We start from the raw sequence: 23,353 nt of genomic DNA, 5'->3' as shown, positions 1-23,353 counted from the left end.
ACCTAAAAAGATCGTTAATGGATCGGGAGGATTCGTAATGACGTGTTTAGGGCATAGAACTTAAATGATTTAAGTCATTTACATATAACATTCACCCTTAAGCGAATTTTTAAGGTACTATCCACAAGCCTGGTTTTATGGCACTTAATGTTGCAAACAAGTGAAACTGTTTGTGGTCGATAGTTAAAAAAAATGCTATGAGTATTGAAATAAAACACAAATTGTATACATCTAATGAATCTTAAAACATTTTTATTCACTTCAATCTATTATCATAAACTTATTATTTGTTTATTTTTTATAATTATTCCTTTAATAACCAAACAATATGTACTTCTAACAACTAATTTATTACAATTTATACGTTATATCTTCTGCTTGCAGTTTATATTCAATGGAGCAGCTGAAAATTAAATGATGAAATTAGCTTATCTAGCTTGTATATGTAGTTTTTGTTTTTAATTATATTTTTTTGATTGCTATTGTAAACTGTCTGTTGTTTTAACGTAGCAAATGTACATTAGATGTTAAGACACACTCCAAACGATGGAGTAAAATAAGGCACCTCAGATCCTTACTACAGCAAAATGACGTAAAAAGTCAAAACTATTAGAATGACTCGCCGTAGAATCTAATACGAATATTTTGTCGGTCCTGGCTTATTCGTTTGATTATGTAAATCTATCTAAACTCAACCGAACTCATTTTACCGGTAAATATCTTCTGCGGCGCCAAGAGGTAATTATTAATATCCTATACCGAACGGAGGATACAATTAATATAAACACACTCTGTGTTCACGACAAAATTAGGTTCGAATATATTATGACAAAATCAGAAATTTAATGACCTCCTTTGAAGACCAAGTCGCGACCATAGATTATCACTAATAATATAGGCACTACAAATATTCCTTTGCTTTTTCAAAACAATTAGCAAGGAATGAAAAACAAATAATAATTTCATTAGAGCAAAAACGGCCAAGTAAAACTTTACATACCGAAATTTGTACGAAATAAAACGTCATTCAATATTACATATATTTATTTGTAGATTATAGATGTTTTAGTAAAATCTATAAATCACTTAAGTTATAATGAACGTTAGATCGATTTATTATTTATTATTTTTGTTTAATAATACTATAATTACATATTATAAAAGAGAGCTACGTGTGACCGTACACTAATAAGGCGATTTTGCCTTATGGCAATAAACTAATATCACAATACAGTAGAATCCGGATAGGGCGACAATTAGATCGTATTATCAGAACAACGTATAAAACGTAACGATCATTTTAATAGAAATAACTTGACAACTGTAAAATATATGTCCATTAAAATTTTTCCATATGTATCACACTTATAGGAAATAATTTCCGACTTGCGAATTATTAATGCTGTATAATATTTTAAAAATTAAATATTTAAAAACGTTTAAGACGCTGGTCTTTGTAGTCGGAAATTTTATTGAAAAATTACATCGTTTACAACAGTTTCATATTAAATATGTACATATTATTCTTCTGCTTCGCTAAAATGGTTGGTCATCACATTCTTAATTCCACTGTACATTTATTTATTTATTTATAAAATTAATCGAGTAACTAACAAAATTCTAATTATAAAAACGTATTTCTAAAACACCCCACAATATGGCTAAATACGTAATTGTGAACTTAGCTCTTTAGTAATATATAGGACTTTAATCTGATCACCGACATATATATTCCATGACAACAGCATCTGACCGGGAATAAGCTACACGCACCCCGGAAGAGCCAACGCATTTGCTAATGCCGTGACAGGTAGACGAGCTTAAAGCCTATGTGACGGTGAGTGGTCTACCAAGCAGCTCCCAAGACCCTCTTCAAACTCTCATTTGAATATGGATATGCCAAAGCACTCTGGTAGCACCGTGGAGAGTTTATCTCGGATGGTTCGTGGTAAAATGGTTCCGTGGAATCACACTGTTTTCCCAGTGTGAATGAACTCAAATACAGTACGATTTCACCATAATGACGAAAAACATCTCAAATAATTCCTCAGAGCCATTGCGTGCTTATTTCGAAAAACAATAGCATGTTTTTCTATGGCTGATTTTCTCTGTTGTCTCCGGTTGGCTTCGTTCTAATACACACTGTATCCTCAAAGTTCATGTTCCATGGACTGATTATAAACTGTGTTAATTGTTTCAGTTCCGTATTGTATGAAAAATTAATTCACAAAAAATAATTTCTTGATTGTTTGATTTTGTGTTTAATTCTTGTCGGTGTTGACATTAATGCTAATATCCCCGGGGTTGCAACTGTGTATCAGTATTGTGTAAGCGGGGTCATCGTTCTTTGGTACTTCGCTGATATCTCCGGCTGCCTGCGCCTTTGGGTCGGACAATTGGCTTCCCTGATGATCATCGGGCTGATGCCCTCCGAAATGGACTGGATAGTGCAGTTTCAGCTCTCTCGCCAACCTGAACTTGTCCCCGCAAATTGTACACCTAGAATAATAATCATATAGTTAACATCGGTTTAGATTACTGTTATTATTAACGTCCGTCTGGTGTAGTGGTAAGTGACATGGTCACTACACTAGGGGGTCGCGGGTTCGAATCCCGCCAAGGGAAGATATTTGTATGATAAATATAAATGTCTTTTCCAAGGTTATGGGTGTATATTAAATATATGTATGTGTATAATAAAAATATTACATTTATTTCCGTTATCTGGTACCTGTAACACAAGTTCTTTAGGAACTTACCACGGGACCAGTTAACGTGGCGTGATTGTTAGTAAATATTTATTTATTATTATTTATTTATTTATTTATTTATTTATTTATTTATTATTATTATTATTATTATGTTTTTTAAATCTTTTCTTTTTTCTCAGCCGACGCTGGTACGTATTTATTATTTACGGGCCTTAGCCAAGTAAATAATAAGGAATAAATATTTTTAATGTCCGTTGGTCGAGTTTTCTTCTATTTCTAAAAACTTACGAACAGTTCTACATGTTTTTTTTTATTGCTTAGATGGGTGGACGAGCTCAGAGCCCACCTGGTGTTAAGTGGTTACTGGAGCCCATAGATTTCTACAACGTAAATGTGCCACCCACCTTGAGATATAAGTTCTAAGGTCTCAGTATAGTTACAACGGATGCCCCACCCTTCAAACCGAAACGCATTACTGTTTCACGGCAGAAATAGGCGGGGCGGTGGTACCTACCCGTGCGGACTCACAAGACGTCCTACCACCAGTAAAAAATATCATATAATTTACCATTCATTCATCCATAATTCAACTAATAATTAAAAAATCCATTTATTTTCAATGTCGCCCCTAAGAAAATCATTTATGTGATAATAATTGTCACTAATAAGATTATCTTTTAGTTTTTTCTTAAAATGAAAATCGTCTAGGTCTCTTAATTTCTTTGGTAATTTATTAAATATCCTAATGCTCATACCGAGTATACTATTAGTCTTTGTTGGAGTTTGAATATAAATGTAATGGCAGGCAACACTTGAACATGATTACAGATTTCGAATATTAGAATTATTTTAAATGTTTAAAAAAAGCAGATGATTGTATTCTCGTAAGAAAATGTTAGAACTTCTCATCTAGACACGGTGAGAGAAACATGTAATAGTTTTATAAAAAATATAAAGATAATAATTGTATAATGGTGTAAAAGTGTTCAAGCTATCTGCAATATAATTATAATGAAGCAGTGTGTTTTTAAATAGCACCTCATCAACCTAAAGAACCCAATCCCCTCAAATGTAACCGTCCAACAGTCTTTAAGGTAGTTTTAAAAATTAAGTTTTGTACTAATAAAAGAGTATTAAAAAAAAAAAAGGCGCCACCGACTGGTATATGTTCTGTCCGACGTGTGAGCGCACGTGCTTGAGCAGGTCGTTGCTCTGCGTGAAGGCGCGCTCGCACATGGTGCAGCGGTACGGCTTCTCCCCGGTGTGGATGCGCTCGTGCCGCTTCAGGTGGTCTTTGCATGTGAACCTGCACGTCACGGACACGGACAACTCAACGACAGAAGCAATCGATTCAAAGAATAGAAAAGAATGTGTATGTGCATATCGTCCCGACAATCTTTTTATTTGTACATTTTTTTAGCGGTAGGCAGCGACTTGGCTCTGCCCCTGGCATTGCTGAAGCCCATGGGCGACGGTAACCACTCACCATCAGGTGGGCCGTATGCTCGTCTGCCTGCAAGGGCAACATAAAAAAAAATTAAAAATTCCCGCCAGGTGCAGACGACTTGAAGTCTGTCAAGTTTTTTTTTTTTTAATGCTTCGATGGATGGACGAGCTCACAGCCCACCTGGTGTTAAGTGGTTACTGGAGCCCATAGACATCTACAACGTAAATGCGCCACCCACCTCGAGATATAAGTTCTAAGGTCTTTTAAGGTAATTTAAGGGGTACTGTGTGCTTAGTGCGAGTTTTTTAACGTTTTCGATAGCGTAAAAGTTAACTCAAATTTGTATGCAGTTGGAATGTTTGCCGCTAGGGGCGCTGTTCCAACTACGTACAAAGAGTTAACTTATCGAGAACGTTAAAAAACTCGCACTAAGTCACAGGTGAATCGATATGCTGGTGGGGAACATCGAAAGTGTGCACCGCCCTGGCTATTTTTGCCGGAGCTGTTAAGAAAAGACGGAGGATGGTAAACATAAATTTCTTGGTTTGCATTGCGAAACATTACCCCGCTGTAAAATACAAAGTCACCCACCTTCTGTTGCAGGATTCGCAGGCGTATGGTTTTATACCAGTGTGTATTATCAAATGTTTCTTCAAGGAGCCCGGCTTGGTGAACGCAGAGCCACACTCTTCACATTTGTAAGGACGCAGGCCCGTGTGGGTTGACATGTGACACTGCAATTGTCCTGAAACAAATGCACTATTCAAATAGAGTTTACTAGACACGGCAAAGTGCATGAGATGGGCAGCTTCACGTCACCGTCACACAATTAGAATCAGATTCGTAATTGGCGACTGTCGTGGTTCATCAGTCTTGCAAAACTTACAAAAATGCAAGTAGATACTGTAGAAGATGGGAAAGAGAGATCATTGTGCATCGATTTGTCGTCGCAGAGTTGGAAGCAGGAGATTACGTCCAGCTCCTACTTCCAAACTGGTACGGTCCCTTTTCCTACCCTATCTTAATTTCCGTTCGCAGAGAAAATAGCATGGAATATATTGCGATCCGACTCCATAATGTTCCAAGGACCTAACCCACCTTCACTGGATTTTTATTAATAGTACCCAGATTTCTTAAGTCTAGATTAAAACTCTTCGCCATGACAGGACAACGGCAAGAGAAACGGATTGAAAAATGTCTCTAAAAAGTAAAAACCTAAACAATGTAATACCAATTAATTTTAAAATTACCTTTAGTACAGAATGATTTGGGACAGGAGTTGCAGGTAAATGGTTTGACTCCGGCGTGACGAAACACGTGCTGCCGTAGATTAGAGACATTAGCAAAGCCCTTCCCGCACTCCGAGCACAAGAATGGGGTTTCACCGGTATGTATTCTTATATGGTCTTTTAAGTTGCACTGCTGAGGGAAATCTGAAAAAATAAATATTAGATATTAATTAAAAACCACCATGTGTCTGTTTGATTTACTTATGCAAGAAATTAAACATCTTTGAGTTATATTAATAAAACATAATATTTATAAAAATAAAATTCTTGGGATTGATTTGTTTACCAAGTGTCCTAGAAAGAATAATTCAGGTGAAAACTGTAATGTTTAATGAGAATGATTGATTCAAAGAAATAAATAGGTTTCCAAGTTAATAGTTTCCGAATAAAGACTACTTGTACAATGAAACAAAAATTCTGCCAGCCCTTGAATTATGTTTCGTGAAAGACATCATACAATATGATACAAAAGTAAGAAACCATACTCTGACAAGGTATATAAGAAAAATCAAACTCTATTTACAGCTTTTCTGAAATGTATTGTTTATACAGCGTAGGTTACATTCTTACTTGAGTTTTCTTAATTAATCGAAATTTAATGAAGTAGGTAGCAAATGTTTGTCAATCGATGAGTACTAACACTGCTTTCATATATAAGATAAAGATACATTATTAAAATAGAAACTTTGAGCTCAAATCTCAGAGTATATGGTGGAATGTTGAAATGTTGTAATTCTCCATATTAACAGTACATTGTTAATAAATATTGAAAAATCAAACCTTTTCTGCATATTGGACAGATGTAAGGTTTTAAAGCACCATGATTACTCATTACATGGGTAGTCAAATGGTCTTTCCTTACAAATGATTTATGACACTCTCCACATTCATATTGCCTCTTTTGTTCATGAATCTTCATGTGTCTACGTAGTAAATGTTTGTATGTAAAACTTTTAGAACAAATATTACAGATGTAACTCTGAAAATTCGAGTTTTTATGTTTCTTCATATGCATGGCCAGAGATCGGTGTTTCGAATATGATACATCACAGTTCGGACACTGGTATACTTCTTGATTTTCAGAATGACTTTCAGTCTTTATATCTAATGTTTTTTTTATGCATACTCCAATATGTTTTTCATACACTTTCCTTTTAAAAAATACTTTCTGACAATGCAGACATGTCTGCCTTTTTTTCTTTTTTGGTGGTGAATTTCGTATTTTAAATTCATCCTTAAATTCACTATCTAAAAAGCTGAAGTTACTATTGTCTGCCCCGTCTTCATCTTTAGGTAATATATTTAAACCAAAATCATTTTGTGTAGCATAACATTCAAGGTCATTCTCAAGTTTTAAACTGTAAGTATCATCGGGCAGTTCATGCTTCACATCGAGCTGAATTCTTAACAGTTTTCTGAACTCCTCTTCAGCTTTTATTACTTGTTTTTGAAATGTGTAAATCATTTTTAAGGTCATCACACATTTGTCACAGAGTTTTTGAGGGAGGCCATCTCCTTCCTGCATCTGTAATTAAAACAAATATATCATGATATTGGATACTTCAGAATAAATAAACAATAAAAGACTTCATTGCGTTTTCTGTTGTGTATAATGAGAAAACAACATTTAAAGCCCTTAATTTCATAAAATTATTATTTTTAACAAACTGAACTTTCTTTTTACTGAATGTCGAACTTCACTGAATGACATATAAGAAAAATCATTTTTATAAAACTAAATCATATGGGACCAAGTTATTAGCGAAATGAAAATCCAACGACCGGTAAATGTCCGCCACCTCCTCTCACTATTCCCAGACCCCCATATTATAAATGATTTTATTAAGTTTATAACTTCTAACTCTATAAAATTATAATTATATGTAGTGCATTATTCTCTGTATATAATCTTTATTATAATATGTAAGTTTATAGTAACATTAATTTTGTGTTAGTCCCAGGTACCATTATTATTGCCAAAATTGGATACTTTTCATAATATAAAGTGTGTTTAAATAGCTCGACAATGTTCCATGTGTAGCCAATGTAGCCATAACACGACACTGGCAGAAATTGCTGAAAGTATCGGCAGATTGCCATTAAAAAAAAAAACTAAAGATTTTAGACTATGAAGGTTTTTCTTTACAAATACATATACTAATAATCTCTGTTATTTTTTTTGATAAATGACTGCTATAAAGAATCATGAGAAGGATGCATACACTGTAAATACTTTTTATTAAATCGGATAATTGAGACTTAAGACTTTGTGCCTCTAGATCAGAGTTCCCCAAACTTTTTTGTGTCGTAGACCCCTTGCCATGTTCATGTGTTGGTAGACCCCCTACTTACCTGATATTGATTTCCTGTAAACTTCTAACTTATACATTCATTAATTGAATTTAAATTAAAACTACTCAAAATAAAATTTTGTATCTGTTAAGTAAAATATACGTAACATAAAATAAACATAAAATAAACTATAAATAAAATAAGATAAGCAATAAGTCAATATTTTTAATGAGAAGGATGAACCTGATGCTTTAATAATAAATTTTCAACATTTGGTGTCAATTTTGGAAGGGTTAATCTTAAATCTCCTCGGCTAATGATGTCTTGATATTATAAGATAGTATGATGAAAGTAAATAGGTACTATCAGTGTATGTGTTGAGATCTACTATCGTGGACCCCCAAATTTTTTTTCGCTGACGTTGTCCCCTTGCAAGTTATCATAGACCCCTAGGGGTCGATATAGACCACTTTGGGAATCACTGCTCTAGATTTTATATTTTTGCAACTTTACCGGAAGTCTTTAACTTACCTCACTATTTTATCTGCAAACAACTAGTTTTATGGTTACCACTGTAATTTATTTCGAATTAATTCTATCAAACTGATAGTTTCAGATCTCTGAATCACAGGTATTTTGTTTTCATATATGTATGTAAGTGAGAGCAATAATAGTTAAATCATCTAAATGTTAGTTAATGTTTAAATCATTTGATGATGATTTGTTACACGTAGAAACTTGAACTACCCACAAATAACTTACTGTTTAATGTCTGTTAAGCGTAATCTTTTACATTAGTTGCACTGCCTTAGATTTAGGATAAATATGATCATCTTACAACAGACAACAGAGAGTTGAGTGTGTATGAGTGACTTCTTGAACATTGAACAAGTAAACAAGTTGATTTTTCTACTAGGTATTTCTGATAGGCATGACTGACTACCCTTATGATGAAGGCAGTGATATCCATTTGCCTGATTTCAAGCCAATTAAGAACAGTGTATGTGTGGATGAATTGAAGATAATACCAACTAAATTATTTACAATTTTTATAAATATTTTTTTTACATACTTAAATCTAGTATAGATTAATCCAGTTTGAATAGTATTGAATTCTGTGTCTCTTGATGATAGGATCCCAAAATTTACACAATAGACAAGTTTTCAACAACAGTAATTGAAAAAAGATTTCTGTTAAAACTAATTTTTCATATTGTATCACTACTTTCTACTTTAATCATAATGATATTATTTATTGCTGCAAATTCAAAATATTTCAAAGAATACATTTTAAACGGTGGTAACCGTGTTTTAATTTGGAATTACATGATGATGGGTACATTAGTAAATATCAGAAAGTGTTCAGCATAGCAGAGTACCAAGTGTCACCATAACCAGAGCAACCTAGTCTGGGCCGGTTCATGATGGTTATGATCCTCGGTCAAAAGGAACCAATAAAAAAGGAGAATTTGTCAATGTGTACAGTAGGGTGCAAAGAATTTATATGAAAGCATAAAATTTCTAAAATTTGTTTTATAATTTACAAAACATGATAAGACACTAATGGTTGAAATCGATTAATTCTAATGAACAAAGTGCAAAAATTCTGTGTTAAGTTCGTCGAATACTTTTTGCTGAATTTTGGAACGGGTTTACTTAATTTAATTAAATAAGCGAAGGTTGACGTCTTTAGAAAATTTGAATGTATATTAATTATCTGACAATAGATACAACCATTTTAATAATCTTACCCGTGTATTTGTACACTTCTGAAGCATTTCACTAAGTTGCATGGAAATATTTTCTTCTGCTTTCACTTTTTCATACAAATTAATTAAAGTTACATTTTCTTTCATACAAGTACGACAAGTCAAATTGATATCCAACATTTTAAAACTTATGATTTTCAATTTTATAGTTTAAGAGAAACAACGTTTGTGTACATGTTACCTATGTACCGTACTTTTACTTAATTACATTTAATGCATTTTACTAAAATTTTTCAGAAATATAAACAAAAAAACAACAAATTATTGTCAGAGACACAATATTCCTTTTTTTAGTATGGCAATGGGCTTTATTGATACACTTTCGTACGTATCAAGTTTTTGTAAAATAACAGATAATACACGAAAAAATGATCAATTATTTTAGAATCTAAATATGGACTATTTGGCGAAAAGGCGAGGAGCTAGGTTGTGTGAGCTGTCCAGGTTTATTAATTGCTGTGAAAGTATACAAATATGGGGAAATTAAATAAAAATGCTAGACATAGCTTCTGGGGTTCTTTCAAAAAGGCCACTGAAGTCTCAATAAATAATCACTATTTTTCTGAGACTATTTCTTAACATATCTTCTGAAATCCTAGAATTCATATTATTTCATCCCAACTTATGTCGTTTCATTGATTACAATCTTATATAAATCAAACCAATCTTATTTCATCCATAGTATATTTTTCTACTTAGGTATCATTTTTTATAAAACAGAACTGTGTGTCACACACAGTATATTAAGATTGAAAGTAGATAGTTTGGAAACAAATAATACTTATATATTTAATAACATTATTCTTCTGTCAACCCTTGAATTATATTTTACACACCACAACCAATCAAAATCTTACTTTCTGGCCCTGTTTCATCGATACTAAGCTGCTATTAAATCATTGTAGCGACTAAAAAGTCCACCACTACGTCTACATAGAACGATTTCAATGTTTTTAGTGGAAGTTAGAAAGACAGGACGAAAAAGAACAGAAGAATGAAATAAGAAGATAAGATAAACAAAAAATTTATAAAAAATATGAAAATGTTTAATTAAAAAGACACGAGGAAGCGTCGTTACCACTATTAAAATTTACAAAATAAAATATTTGCCATAATAGCACACCTAGTATCTCACAAGTTTTTGTAAAATATATTAAACAGAGTAGATATGAAGTAAGCAAATTACTTTTTTTTATCAAATAGGAAAATATTATGACGTTAATACCGGTCACTCACATTCGCACGAATACGCAAACCCGCAAGTGTAGGACGACATTTGCAAATGATAATGCAAAGTTTTCGCTGCATTCGTGGTTTTCCAAGCTGTGTCGGTTTTTCAACGGACATCAAAGCACGCGAACCGCGATTATTCGTGTAGTCTCCCACACATTCGTGTGACCAGTTGCGCCCACGATTGCGAAGGTAGCGGACGTTTTGCCATTTGCATAATTCATGACGTCTACTGGGAAGCGTACCTTAATCATGGATTGGAACAACACTAAGGTGATGGAATTCATTGAACTCCTGCAAAATGAATCGACCATATGGGACCCTCAAAAGAAATCCCATAAAAACAGAATGGCTAACGGCCAAGGGACGCCTGGAAAAGAATTAAAAACTCCTTTTCTCTTCAATGTTCTATTGGTGAATTAAAAAAGAAGAGGAATTCGTGAGACATTCGTAAACAAGTGTGGGAGGAAGCGCAAACGGGTTCGCAAATTGAGTACCGAACCCATTTGCACAGCCGCTAAGTTTGCGAATGAATGTATGACGGCCCTTCACATGCGCGCAAACATTCGTACAATGTGCGAATATCTGCGCGCATGTGAGTGACCGGTATTACACCGGTCACTCACAATACGTAAACCCGCAAGTGTGGGACGACATTTGCAAATGATTATGCAAAGTTTTCGCTACATTCGTGGTTTTCCTGTTAAGATTTTATATGGAAGAATAAGCAGGCTCTTTTTAATATCACAAATTATATTTTATTCACACGACACAATCTTATTAAGTAGAGAATGTATCCATGGTAACGAGTCAACATTAATAGTGTGGCGACACGCAGCTAGTGCTATATCTCAACATTTCCAAGCTGTGTCGGTTTTTTAACAGACATCAAAGCGCGCGAACCTCGAACCTTCGCGTAGTCTCCCACACATTCGCTTGCCCAGTTGCGCCGACGATTGCGAAGGTAATGGACGTATCGCCATTTTCATAGTTCGTGACGTCTACTGTGTAGCGTATCTTCATCAAAAGGAATCCCATAAAAACAGCATGGCTGTTAACGATGTCTGGGAAAGAATTCAAAACTCTTTTTCTCTTCAATGTTCTATTGACGAATTAAAAAGGAGGAGAAATTCGTGAGATATTCGTAAACAAGTGTGGGAGGAAGCGCAAACGGGTTCGCAAATTGAGTATGCGAACCCATTTGCACAGCTGCTAAGTTTGCGAATGAATGTTTGACGGTCCTTCACATGCGCGCAAACATTCATACAATGTACGAATATTTGCCCGCATGTGAGTGACCGGCATTAGAACAAGGATTAAAAAAAGTACGTGATTCCGAGACCGAGAGTATTCGATACTAGAGATAGATAATTGATACAAGACACTAGACTAATCTGAAATAAGATATTATCTAAAGGTCTATGTTACCAGGTCCTACTATCATATATTAAGTGTATAATCTATGCCTACTATAAAAAAAAATCTATTTTTGTAATTTTTGTATACAATATTTAAGTGAATTTTACACTTATTTAAATAGGTACGAGCAATTATTGTAGATTCGTAAATAAATTGTAAAATACAAAAGCTACGCCTATAATATACTTTTATCGTAAGTGCTTCATGTTTAAATTAAAAGTAATATTAATTTTAAAGCAGTAAAATGAACGATATAGTGTTCGTTGGCGATTGGATTAAAGACAGAGTACTGGGATCAGGCAGCTTTGGGACAGTAGTGCTGTGGAAACATAAAAAGACCGAAGAGAAACTCGCCATCAAAACTTGTAAATGGGGCGATGAACTCACTGACAAACACAGAGACAGGTGGACGAAGGAGGTTGAAATGTTGCAAAGCTGCCGAAATCCAAACATCGTTGGATCGAAACCCCTTCCATCTGAATTTATAAAGGGCTTAGAGCGAGGCAATCCTTCAGGTCTACCTATAATGTGTATGGAATACTGCAGCGGAGGTGATCTTAGGCAGCAATTGAATAAACCCGAATCATGTTCTGGACTGCGAGAAATACAAGTTCGTCAGATTCTCAGCGATATCAGAAATGCAATGAAGTTCTTACATCAAAAGAAAATAACTCACCGTGATCTAAAACCAGAAAATATTGTTATGAATATTGTAGAGAATACAGAGCAAAACAATATTTCTCCTCAAACTGAACCAAGAGTCATATACAAACTGATAGATCTAGGTTATGCGAAGGAGATTGACTTTAATTCCGTGTGTGCCAGCTTTGTTGGTACTCTTCAATATTTAGCACCAGAGCTACTGTACAGTAAAACATATAGCAATTCTGTTGACTTTTGGTCATTTGGTTTGCTTGCTTTTGAAATAATTTGTGGGAAAAGGCCTTTCCTTCCATTCATGTCTCCTGCACAGTGGATGCCTCACGTTGAAAAGAAAACACATGAAAATATTTGTGTTTATGAAACTTTTCATGGAGATATTGAATATTCAAACAATATATTTCCTGAAAATCATATGTCAGCACCTTTTAAAGTATTAATGGAAGATTGGCTTAGAATAGCTCTGGAATGGGATCCTAAACTGAGAGGCAGAGATTCTCATACAAGAGTCAGATTTAATATTCCTACTGAGCAAAGAGAAGTAAGCAGTAACATCATCATTTATGACCTACTGGAAAATATTTTATCTCGGAAGATAATAAAAATATTTTCTGTACCTACTCTGTCACGACTAGCATACCAAATCAATGATACTACAATGGTTTCTGATTTGAAGAAATGGATTGGGCAAGATACAAGTATGGATATAGCAGACTTAATCTTGATATGTCCAAATACTTTTACAGAACTTGGAGAAATGGACATTGTGTCAAACTATTGGAGAGAACACTGTAACACAATGGTATACTTGTTCAATAAAACATACATTCTTCAGAAGAACATAGAACCAGAAGTGCCAAAATCAGTACAAAGATGCTTGGAGCATCCTAAAGCTTTGTACAATCACAAAAATAGCCAAACTTTATATAAGAATAGCTTGTATTTTGTAAAGAATCAATCTGAAATTTATGAATCACTCATTAATGGGTTACTTGTTAGAGGCGAATCACTAAAAAATGAGGGCAAACAATTGCTACTAAAACATAATGCAGTTGATAAAAGTATAAGTAATCTTCTAGCAAAGGAAGAAATAATGAAAAGGCTGATTGAAACTGGTAAGGAGCAAGTAAACAAATTAAGAGACAGTGGAAAGGGCATAAACATGCTTGGAGGTTTCAACAAAACATTCCAAGACACAGATGAGCATTTCCTAAAAATCAGTAAACTCCAACAAGCCTGGAATCAATTGTCTGTTAGACTCACATCTGCTAAACGACGTTGTAATGAAATTGTGTCAGATGATATAAAAAACTTTGTAGCCAAATATAATTACCAAGCAGTTTATGCCAATGCATTCAAAATATACATTATGGCAAGGAAAAGTGAAATTATCGGAAAAGAAAAACACTGTGATGACATTATGAAAATTTGCTACAACTGTCTCAAATTGAGAAGTAAAATATTGCTTGAAATTCATCACCAGCCCTTTGTTGTGAAGCTGATGGATTTGGGTACTGAATTTTCCAAGATATCCGACATTGTGACCAAGGCTGCAGAAAACACAGAAAAATTAACCAAAGACCTCAGTGATTACATTGATGACCTGAATAATTGTATATGGTCCACCATAAACTTGGCAGTTAGTGATGGGGATAACTTGGCAGATATTCCATACAGTGTGGTGTCTTTTGAAAAAAAAGACTTCAAAATTGGTGGACCAGTTTCAAAACACTGCCAGAAATTAAAAACTACAATACCAAATGATGATAAATTGAAATCTCTAATAGAAGATAGTTTAAAATTACGATTGAATCAAGTAAATTTGTCTGCTGAGGTAAATTCACAGAGAGAATTGTTAAAAACTACAATTTTTGATTTTAGTTTTCTTAATGAATGTAAAGAATAGTATATATGAATGTGAATACTTTTATCCAAAAAATATTGCTGAAACAGCACATTCTATGTTAGGTGTACATTATGTTAGGCAAATTATATACACAAAAAATTGTACCTCTAACAAAATTAAGAAATGATCAATTTTTATCTATAATATATATGTATATATGTATATGTTTTATGGCCTGGATTTTAGTCCTTTAGCCAAATCTCCATTTATTATTTCATTATTTGCTAAATGAAAATGGAATTGAAATGAAATGAAATGAAGTTTCTTCTTCTTCTTCTTCTTCCAGTGCCTCTTCAATCCTGAAGGTTGGCTGTTAGTTTTCCGTATTCTTATTCTATTCTTTCTTTATGTATTAAATGAAGTTTATTTATCCAAAATTGATTATGGAATGAAACCATATATAGTGAATTATGTCCTAGTAAAATAGTAGGAATTTACTAAAATTTGATTGGACCCTTTGGACAAGTCTGAGAAGTTACATTAGGCGATTTTGTTTTATTTTCACACACTTTTGCAGTTTGAAAGATGTTACTAGGTAATATCAACATATTTAAAAATGAAGAAACAATAACTTAATAAAATAAAAGAAATCTAATAACTTCACTCCTTGTGTTCATATTAAAAAAATATTTGTGGTGTCATGGGACAACGGATAGGAACAAAGTTCCTTATTATAAAAATATTAATTTTAAGTTCTATTTGAGGTATAATGAAAATAAAACTGGAGGTTTCGCAACAACGCACGGTCATTCGGTAACGTGCGAACTTATTGTGGTACACTTCATTCACGTTTGTTTTCATAAGAGTTAGTGTATTGCCCAAACGAACGCTCTGAGATCATGGTCAATGAATGATAAAAAAATATGTTATGTTTTGTATGTTATTACAAAGTTAAGTCGTACACTGTGTGCATTACTAATTTATACGTTATTATTATACAAAGTTAAGGCGTACACTGTGTGCATTACTAAAAAAAATCTTACGTTACTGACGTTTTTTCCCGGATTAAACTTAAATTAGCATTTATCGATCATAAGAATACTTGAGGTTTACTCTTTCATTGATTCATGGATTTTATTATATAATTTAAATTGAATTTTAATCCCAGTTCAGTAATTTTACGAATTACAGATGTGCCTTAATTTTTATTCGCTTTCAAAAAAGGAGTACCTCCTGGAACAGTTGTGGCTTTTTAAGATACTTACTTAGATTGTAATTATGAATCAATTTATACTGTGATCGATGGAAGTTTTTACATGGTTTTTACTAACATTTGTATACACTTTTTCTAGGTTATTTAAATAATATCAAATTATCTAATCATTGTTATAATTATTATTTGTATTTTATTCGTTGAGATTGCATTTTTATTTTATTTTAAATTTTTGTAATTAAAGTGTATATTTTTAATCCTGTGACATAAAAATCTATTCATGTTTGTCTAGTCAAATTAATTGGTACTAAAAATAAAAACAAAATGCCTTTTATTGTTACTAATTTTGATACTTACTAGCTTTTAAACTCGTTGCTTGGAGATATAGTCCGAGAGCTGGCACCAATTTGTAGGTATTTGAGGCCTTAAAATAATCACACTACGGCTTGCCCATAGCGCTACTCACTCGCACCTATAAATAACTTTTTAGATCACCTGACAGGTAGAAAACCCCACCAAAATGACCTGTCTTTTTAGGAATATTATTTTTTTGTCATAAATAATGTCCTATAAAAATTTAAAGTTGCCTCAAATACATTATTTACATATTTTTGCAAAATATTTTTGCACGCGCCTGGCAATATAAACCCCGACTGAATTGTCTGGTTTAATTTTTATTAATTTTTTAAACTTAAAACTACAGCATATATAAATTGCATGTTGCCTCAAACGTATTATTATGTTTTGAAAAAAAAAAGAAAACATTAAAAAAAAATTAAGGGTTTATTTAGCCCCGCTAATGACCAGCCAAGTCTGTAGTCAACGGCGGATCCAGGGGGGGGTCATGGGGGTCATGACCCCCCCCCCTGAGCTAGTTCTAGGACTTGAACTAACTTGGACTAATTGAAGAACATCATGATTTATTTATCATCTATTGTTATCAAAATTAAATTATAAGTTCTTAACTTTCCCACGACTATGTGACCCCCTCCTGGCGCCAAAGCTGGACCCGCCCTTGTCTGTAGTTCCGAGTTGGGGTGTATCAGGAGAGGTATGGAACAAGTTTTCAGCTTGCCTCAAATACCTACCCAAAAATTGGTGCCAGCTCTCCTCTTAATAAGATTTCCTGTCGTGTACAATTTTAAGAATGAAGGAATAACTTCGTGCACTTGAGTTTTATAAAGACACACGAGAAGTTATCTGTTTATTTTTGCCCCGAAGTATTTACATGTTCCGATTTTGAGGGTATAGGGCACAGCGGAGACATAGTTCAATTGTAGCTCACTCATTTCCTCGCCGGATCTTTTCAGGAAATCCCGATTCCGGTCCGATGATAGATTCTAGGTACGAAGCATTGCTCTTGATAAGGCTAGTGTTACCAGATTCTCTCAGGTTGAGCCTGTGAGCTCACCTACCCGTCCGGGCGTAGCTGGAATAGCCTCTTGAGCTACCAGCAAATAGGTAGGAGAAAAAACAGTTGCAATTGAGATTGCGGAATTCTCGTTGTGTCATAATAAATAAAACACAGAATTAAAAAAGAGATCGGTTAGGTACTTGACAAATGTTCACGATTGTCTTCCACGGTGAAGGAATAACATCGTGTAATAAAAATCAAACCCGCAAAATTATAATTTGCGTAATTACTGGTGGTAGGACCTCTTTTGAGTTCGCGCGGGTAGGTACCACCACCCTGCCTATTTCTGCCGTGAAGCAGTAATGTGTTTCGGTTTGAAGGGTGGCGTAGCCGTTGTAACTTTACTTGAGGCTTTAGAAGTTATGTCTCAAGGTGGGTGGCGCATTTACGTCGTCTATGGGCTCCAGTAACTACTTAACACCAGGTGGGCTGTGAGCTCGCCCACCCATCAAGGTACCTAAATTACAGAATTTGCTAATAGAGGATCTGAATAATTCATTGAAATCGGTGTCTAAACCTTTTATTGCAAAAAAGCACACGCAAAAGATAAGAAGCTATTATTATCTTTATAATGCAAAGATTCACAAAGCATATACTGAAAGTGGTGGGTGACGTGACGAAATCTTACAAATTACTCATCCCAGTAAACTGTTCGAGCCAATGTTTGAAGCCGTCCATGATCTTGTTCAACTTTCGGATATTCATTGGAGTTTCAAGATATTCCTCCGGGGCGAATCTAGGCTCTGGAAATCCACATACATGCAGCCATATAGCAAATATAGCGTCTTCTATAGTAACAACTGAGCGCCTGCAAAGCCTCGCCGATGTAAGGCTAACAGTGATTAGCGAGTTCATACTGCTAATCGCAACTGCACGAGGTCTTTCCTTACGAGCTGCAAGAAAATAGCTTCTCAGAAGTGTTTCTGGTAATTTATCTAATTCAACTTCTATGCCAGCCACAATGCTTAAATATGTGCTAATATCTTTCAGTGCACGTAGTTCATCTTCTGTTATTCCGGAAGGTTCTATGGATCCTTGTAATAAATACTCTACAATATTATCATTGAATTCGCCGTGGTCACCTCTACACACATTGCCAAATACACTAGCAACATTGAACATTACGATCTTTTTAAAATCCATTCCATGCGCCCAAACAGCACATTTCAGTTTTGTTTTACTTGTCTCATTCATTATTTCTCCACTTTCAATGGCTGATAGAACAGAAAATATTTGTTTTTGATTGTAAGCGTGAAGTGGTAGTGGAAATGCGGCTATTCCTCCAGTACCCGCGATCAAAGCAGTGGCAACATCAGTATTAGAAGTTCCTATTAAAATATTTTTATCCGTAAGCTTAGCCGCTTCATTCATAATTTCTCCCACAAAACGAGTATCAAATCCTGTTGCTAGTACGTGTAGGATATTAGAATTAGTCAGTACGTTAGCTTTAATGCTTGCTAGACTCAATAATAAATTTATCTTCAATTGTATGAAGCAGTTTAAAGGACACACGTTAATCGCTAGACTGGAAGCGAGACAATATATGAATTTCCAAGGGGAACGATTGCATGCGTTATACAATACATCCAAGTCCCTGGGCACGGGATGGGTCATTGGTGCTTTACATTGTTCAATCTTTTCCAAACTCCATATTATAATGGATTTACCTACAATAGCATGCAAGGCGTAATATAAACCCACTTTTAATTTGGGAATTAAATCATCGACTATGTAGAATTTTCTTAATAAATAGTCTCCTTTCAATTTGAAAGTTGCTGTAACTTGGTCGCCGCATCTTCTGAGGCCGCTGTTCTCGTACATTGTACTTCTACAAATGCAACATTTTGGTGGTGTTTTTGGTATATAATGTATTATGTTTATGCTGTCTTCACAATCTTCCGGACATGACCAGACTGTGTGATATACATAGCTTACAGATTCTGATTTAGCTAATAATGTCCCTTCAAAATACGTTAAGCCTTTATACCGTTTTGGGTTGGGTAGGCATAGAATTCGAGGAACACATTTTAACCTTAAAACAACGACAACTTGTGAATATTCAACAAGCTTGTAGTTATCCACGTCAATAGATCGCAGACACGCAAATAATACGTCATTGCACATCTTTTGCAATTTCAATGGTTCTTTTATTATTAATTCTCCAAGACTCGGCAACACGTCGATTACATCCATGACGTCAATTTCTAGGAAACATCGCAGTGAAGGAAACTTACTCACTGTTTTTTCTGTTAATGATTCTAAGAAATTTTCACAATCATCCTTCATTTTAGCAAAATAGCGCCTTTTATCTAAATATAGCAATAATTCACAATGCAGCTCCATTGCTCCAATTAAAATCGATTTTACAATAACTCTTCCGCAGTAATTAGCTTTATAATGTGACACTTAAAAATAGGTTACAATTTAATTTAAATAGCGTAGGTACTATATAAATCTTCACACAAAGTAAAACTCGTTACGACAACAATACCCCATTTTCTACTTGTTACATTTCACACAAAGTACATGTTTTGGCGCGAAATTTCAAAAAAGGCAAACTTATGAAGGTTTATTATCACAGTAAAAGCAAATGGATACTAGATTAGTATATAGAAGATAGGTAGGACTGAATATTAGAATAGTAGAGTAGAAGAGTATAACATGTAGATAGTAGAAATACATATTCAGTCAATTAGTGTAACATTATTGTTGCACATTACGATAGATTTATTAAGTGTTAAAATTATGATAAAAAATACTAACTCGAAAGTTGTCGCTTTCTACTTCTGTTTCATAGATGACGAATTTAATGTTAATAGTATTCATAAAAAATGGATGGTATAGACATGTGATGAGACGAAATGAAAATGATGTTGGTAAGAGAATATCAACTATGAATGTGGAAGGATATAGAGAAAGAGGTAAGAAGAAATTGATGGATTGCGTGAAAGACGATATGTGTAAGAGGGGAGTGAACGAAGAAATGATATATGATAGAGGAGTATGGAAGGAGAAAAAATGTTGCGTCGACCCCAGGTGACTGGGAGAAAGGCAGGAGAATGAGTATTCATAAAGAAGTGTTAAATTTAAAGATTTACATATTTTATGCTTCTATAAACATTTAACATTTTATGTTAATTAAAATGGTGTTATTTAAAAACAAATATAGTTATTTAGTCATTCAAATGAGGGGGACTGTCGAATAAATCAGCAACTTTGTGACATCAATAATCTGCCTACACTCCTACAAACAATATTCAGACGATGAACCCACGCCACCTCACGCCACACTAAAGAACGACTCGTATCGCAAGGTAAACAATTAGCCGTGAACATTCAACGGAAATGGCGAAGCCAATATGCAAATCGGATTAAAGCGATCGCTTTTATAGCTTACGATCGAACGGCCTACTGATTTTCATTCATTGGGAAGTGAACTCACCTACAAAAGTGTTACAATTCCTACAGTAACAATAATTGGTATTTTTAACAAAACTTTAAGTTACTATTTGTATGTTTGTTTGTATGTAACACAAAGTTTGAACGTAATTTTCAACGACTTCAAAACGACTGTTTGACTTCGATGACCATGTAATAATTTATAACTTACCTCCAGTATCCAGACCAGAGTAAATAGAATAAAAAAATAGGAAATTAAATAATGAAGTGAGCCTGAAAAGTATTTGGAAAGACGAAGATAGTTGAGGGAAGCATATCGCTAGTCTTTTTACTGGTGATAGGGCGTTTTGTGGGACAGCACAGTAGGTACCATCACCCTGCCTATTTCTGCCGCAAAGCAGTAATGCGTTCCGGTTTGAAGGGTGGGGTAGAAATTATACAATAAAATTGAGACTTACTCATGTCCCGAGGCGGACAGTGGCATTATCTACATTGTTATTGTCAATGGGCCGATACCCAATTAACTCTAGGTGAGCCGTGAGTTGAGTTAAGGGAATGTAGTAACAGTAGTTCGAGATTTTCGGGATAATTTGCTCGTATCCCCTGATGAATAAATCTTTTTAATCGATATCAAGTGGTCACTAATCCTGACTAAGTAGTTCGGTCTCTGATCGGAGTCAGTATCTTTGAGAAAAGTTTTTGACATTAGGCGTCTGAGTGTACTTGTTCTTCGCTATGCATGTATCTGGCTACCATAACACAGGAGACAATTTTAGTTCAGCAGGTTAAACATGAAGCGATTTAAGTACGTAAAAAATATACTTAATAAAAGGCATTGCTTTGTACAGTCTTGATCAATATTTCTGATATTTTTATTTATTTATTGCTTAGATGGGTGGACGAGCTCACAGCCCACCTGATGTTAAGTGGTTACTGGAGCCCATAGACATCTACAACGTAAATGTGCCACCCACCTTGAGATATAAGGTCTCAAGTATAGTTACAACGGCTGCCTCACCCTTCAAACCGAAACGCATTACTGCTTCACGGCAAAAATAGGCAGGGTGGTGGTCCTACTACCAGTTATAGTACTCGATATATTTAAGTATCACACAAATTCATTCGGCTAAGATATAATTAAGTTGATGATTGTACGTGAACGGAGCGGGGCGAGTGGGCGGAGTGAACGTATTCCTCAAGCGGAACGGGTGCGCGGGCGCTTCGTGTCGGCCTCACTCCATGCCCGAGCACGACAAGTACCAGCTGCGGCCGCGGGCTGCGAGGAGCCGCGAGCCTCGCGCCCGACGAACTCCTCAACCCCTCAGTAAATACCGGAGGAAAACAGCGAACGCAAGGGAACGAAGCCGAATGAGGGAAATCAACCGAGCCTTTGAAGCTTTAAGACGCGCTGTACCCGCTTCCGAGATCACGGGAACGCCGGTTCCGTGCGAGAAGCTCACCAAGATCACTACTCTGCGACTGGCTATGAGATACATCACGGCTCTGTCTGCAGCCTTGAGGGACGACGGCCCTGAGACGGAATCAACTCGGCCGGATCGATGGCCTTCGCCTCTTTGCTCGGATCTGTCGGAGTTCTCGACGGAACTGGACCAGGAGACTCCCTCCGAGTTCGCGGAGGACTCGTTGTCTCCATTCGATTCGTTCTTTGCGGAGTTCGACTGTGATTACATCGAAAGGACATTTGCGTGACAGTTTTGTGATGTGTCGTGACGGACTGGCACCTGCTTAGGTACACGTTAAACTTCCAGTTTGCCATATTATTAATTAAATTATCGCTATATTTTATACTGTATGTTTTTAAATTATTATTTTTATTAATAAATTAATTGTTGACGTTTGTTTCGTATTTCCTGTTATTTGCGTTTTAAATGAGACCGAAATAAGTTCGTAACTTTTGAAACCATAGATACAATTTTCTTTTTTAAATTTTAAACTTTTACTTATCACAATAGATAACAAATATATTTGTTTTAATATATTTTTACCGCGTACCTAAGTGAAATTATTAGTATCGTGTTTGATAAAAGGGGAGCTAAAGTGTTCTTCCGAATTTGTTTTACCAAAATATGATCATTTCATGGCATAGGTATGATTCATAACATTTAAAAAAAACATCACGTATATTTGAAACGTCACATTGACAGGATCTTTACGCGGTAATAACATTGTCTTTTCGTAATAATGTTTATATCTTTCAACGTTATTTTAAGTTATTACGTATTTAGATTGTCTCAATAGATTGTTTCTGACAAATCAACCAACTTGGTCAATGATGCCTAACGTAATGATCACTTACGTAAATAATGGGACGGAAGCGTGGGCCCGGCTGATTTATTGCGACACGGTACTAAGCAGAAACAAAACGCAAGACGGCACAGGCATTCCGCCTAAACTAGCTTGCCGGTAAGTACCTTAATGGATATAAAGGTTTCAACATTTTGAAACCAGGGAAATTTAAAATTTGAAAATATTAACAAAAAATAAATAAATAATAGTTTAAAAAAACTAACAAAATACGCTTTTATAGTAAATCCAACTAAAAAATAGAAAATAAATTTTAATAAATTTGAACACCCCCCCCCTTCGCCTCCCTAGGCGTGGATACCTCGAAGGAAGTGTGGTCCATGCCCTAAAAAACAAAGT

General features: G+C 34.9%; 4 protein-coding genes and 1 long non-coding RNA gene across 5 annotated transcripts; 2 read left to right on the top strand and 3 right to left on the bottom strand.

Annotated features, from left to right (window-relative positions):
- Nucleotides 1-221: 221 nt before the first annotated feature.
- Nucleotides 222-1,016, bottom strand: LOC134200546 (uncharacterized). Its single transcript, XR_009975511.1, has 2 exons — nucleotides 711-1,016; nucleotides 222-403 (listed from the first exon to the last, which is right to left on the bottom strand). It is a non-coding gene; the product is annotated as an uncharacterized LOC134200546 (long non-coding RNA).
- Nucleotides 1,017-1,026: 10 nt separating this feature from the next.
- Nucleotides 1,027-9,784, bottom strand: LOC101735331 (zinc finger protein OZF). The gene is made up of 6 exons (XM_004928113.4): nucleotides 9,491-9,784; nucleotides 6,228-6,972; nucleotides 5,409-5,591; nucleotides 4,750-4,903; nucleotides 3,871-4,017; nucleotides 1,027-2,499 (listed from the first exon to the last, which is right to left on the bottom strand). Exons 1-6 carry the CDS (start codon nucleotides 9,626-9,628, stop codon nucleotides 2,262-2,264), a joined length of 1,605 nt encoding a protein of 534 aa, XP_004928170.1. The 5' UTR covers nucleotides 9,629-9,784; the 3' UTR covers nucleotides 1,027-2,261.
- A 2,382-nt stretch (nucleotides 9,785-12,166) lies between these two features.
- On the top strand, nucleotides 12,167-16,210 carry LOC101747125 (inhibitor of nuclear factor kappa-B kinase subunit beta). Its single transcript, XM_004928112.3, has one exon. The coding sequence runs from the start codon at nucleotides 12,402-12,404 to the stop codon at nucleotides 14,721-14,723; it is 2,322 nt and encodes a 773-aa protein (XP_004928169.1). The 5' UTR covers nucleotides 12,167-12,401; the 3' UTR covers nucleotides 14,724-16,210.
- Nucleotides 16,211-17,794: 1,584 nt separating this feature from the next.
- LOC101746990 (minichromosome maintenance domain-containing protein 2) lies at nucleotides 17,795-19,811 on the bottom strand. The gene has a single exon (XM_004928111.5). It carries the CDS (start codon nucleotides 19,631-19,633, stop codon nucleotides 17,915-17,917), a length of 1,719 nt encoding a protein of 572 aa, XP_004928168.1. The 5' UTR covers nucleotides 19,634-19,811; the 3' UTR covers nucleotides 17,795-17,914.
- Nucleotides 19,812-21,833: 2,022 nt separating this feature from the next.
- Nucleotides 21,834-22,548, top strand: LOC101746853 (helix-loop-helix protein delilah). The gene has a single exon (XM_004928110.5). The coding sequence runs from the start codon at nucleotides 21,929-21,931 to the stop codon at nucleotides 22,397-22,399; it is 471 nt and encodes a 156-aa protein (XP_004928167.1). The 5' UTR covers nucleotides 21,834-21,928; the 3' UTR covers nucleotides 22,400-22,548.
- The last annotated feature ends 805 nt before the right edge of the window (nucleotides 22,549-23,353 follow it).

The sequence above is a fragment of the Bombyx mori genome, chromosome 18 (genome assembly GCF_030269925.1).
Source record: "Bombyx mori chromosome 18, ASM3026992v2".
Taxonomy (NCBI): domain Eukaryota; kingdom Metazoa; phylum Arthropoda; class Insecta; order Lepidoptera; family Bombycidae; genus Bombyx; species Bombyx mori.
The sequence above is the reverse complement of the archived record's forward strand: the minus strand, read 5'-3'. Positions and strand labels throughout refer to the sequence as shown.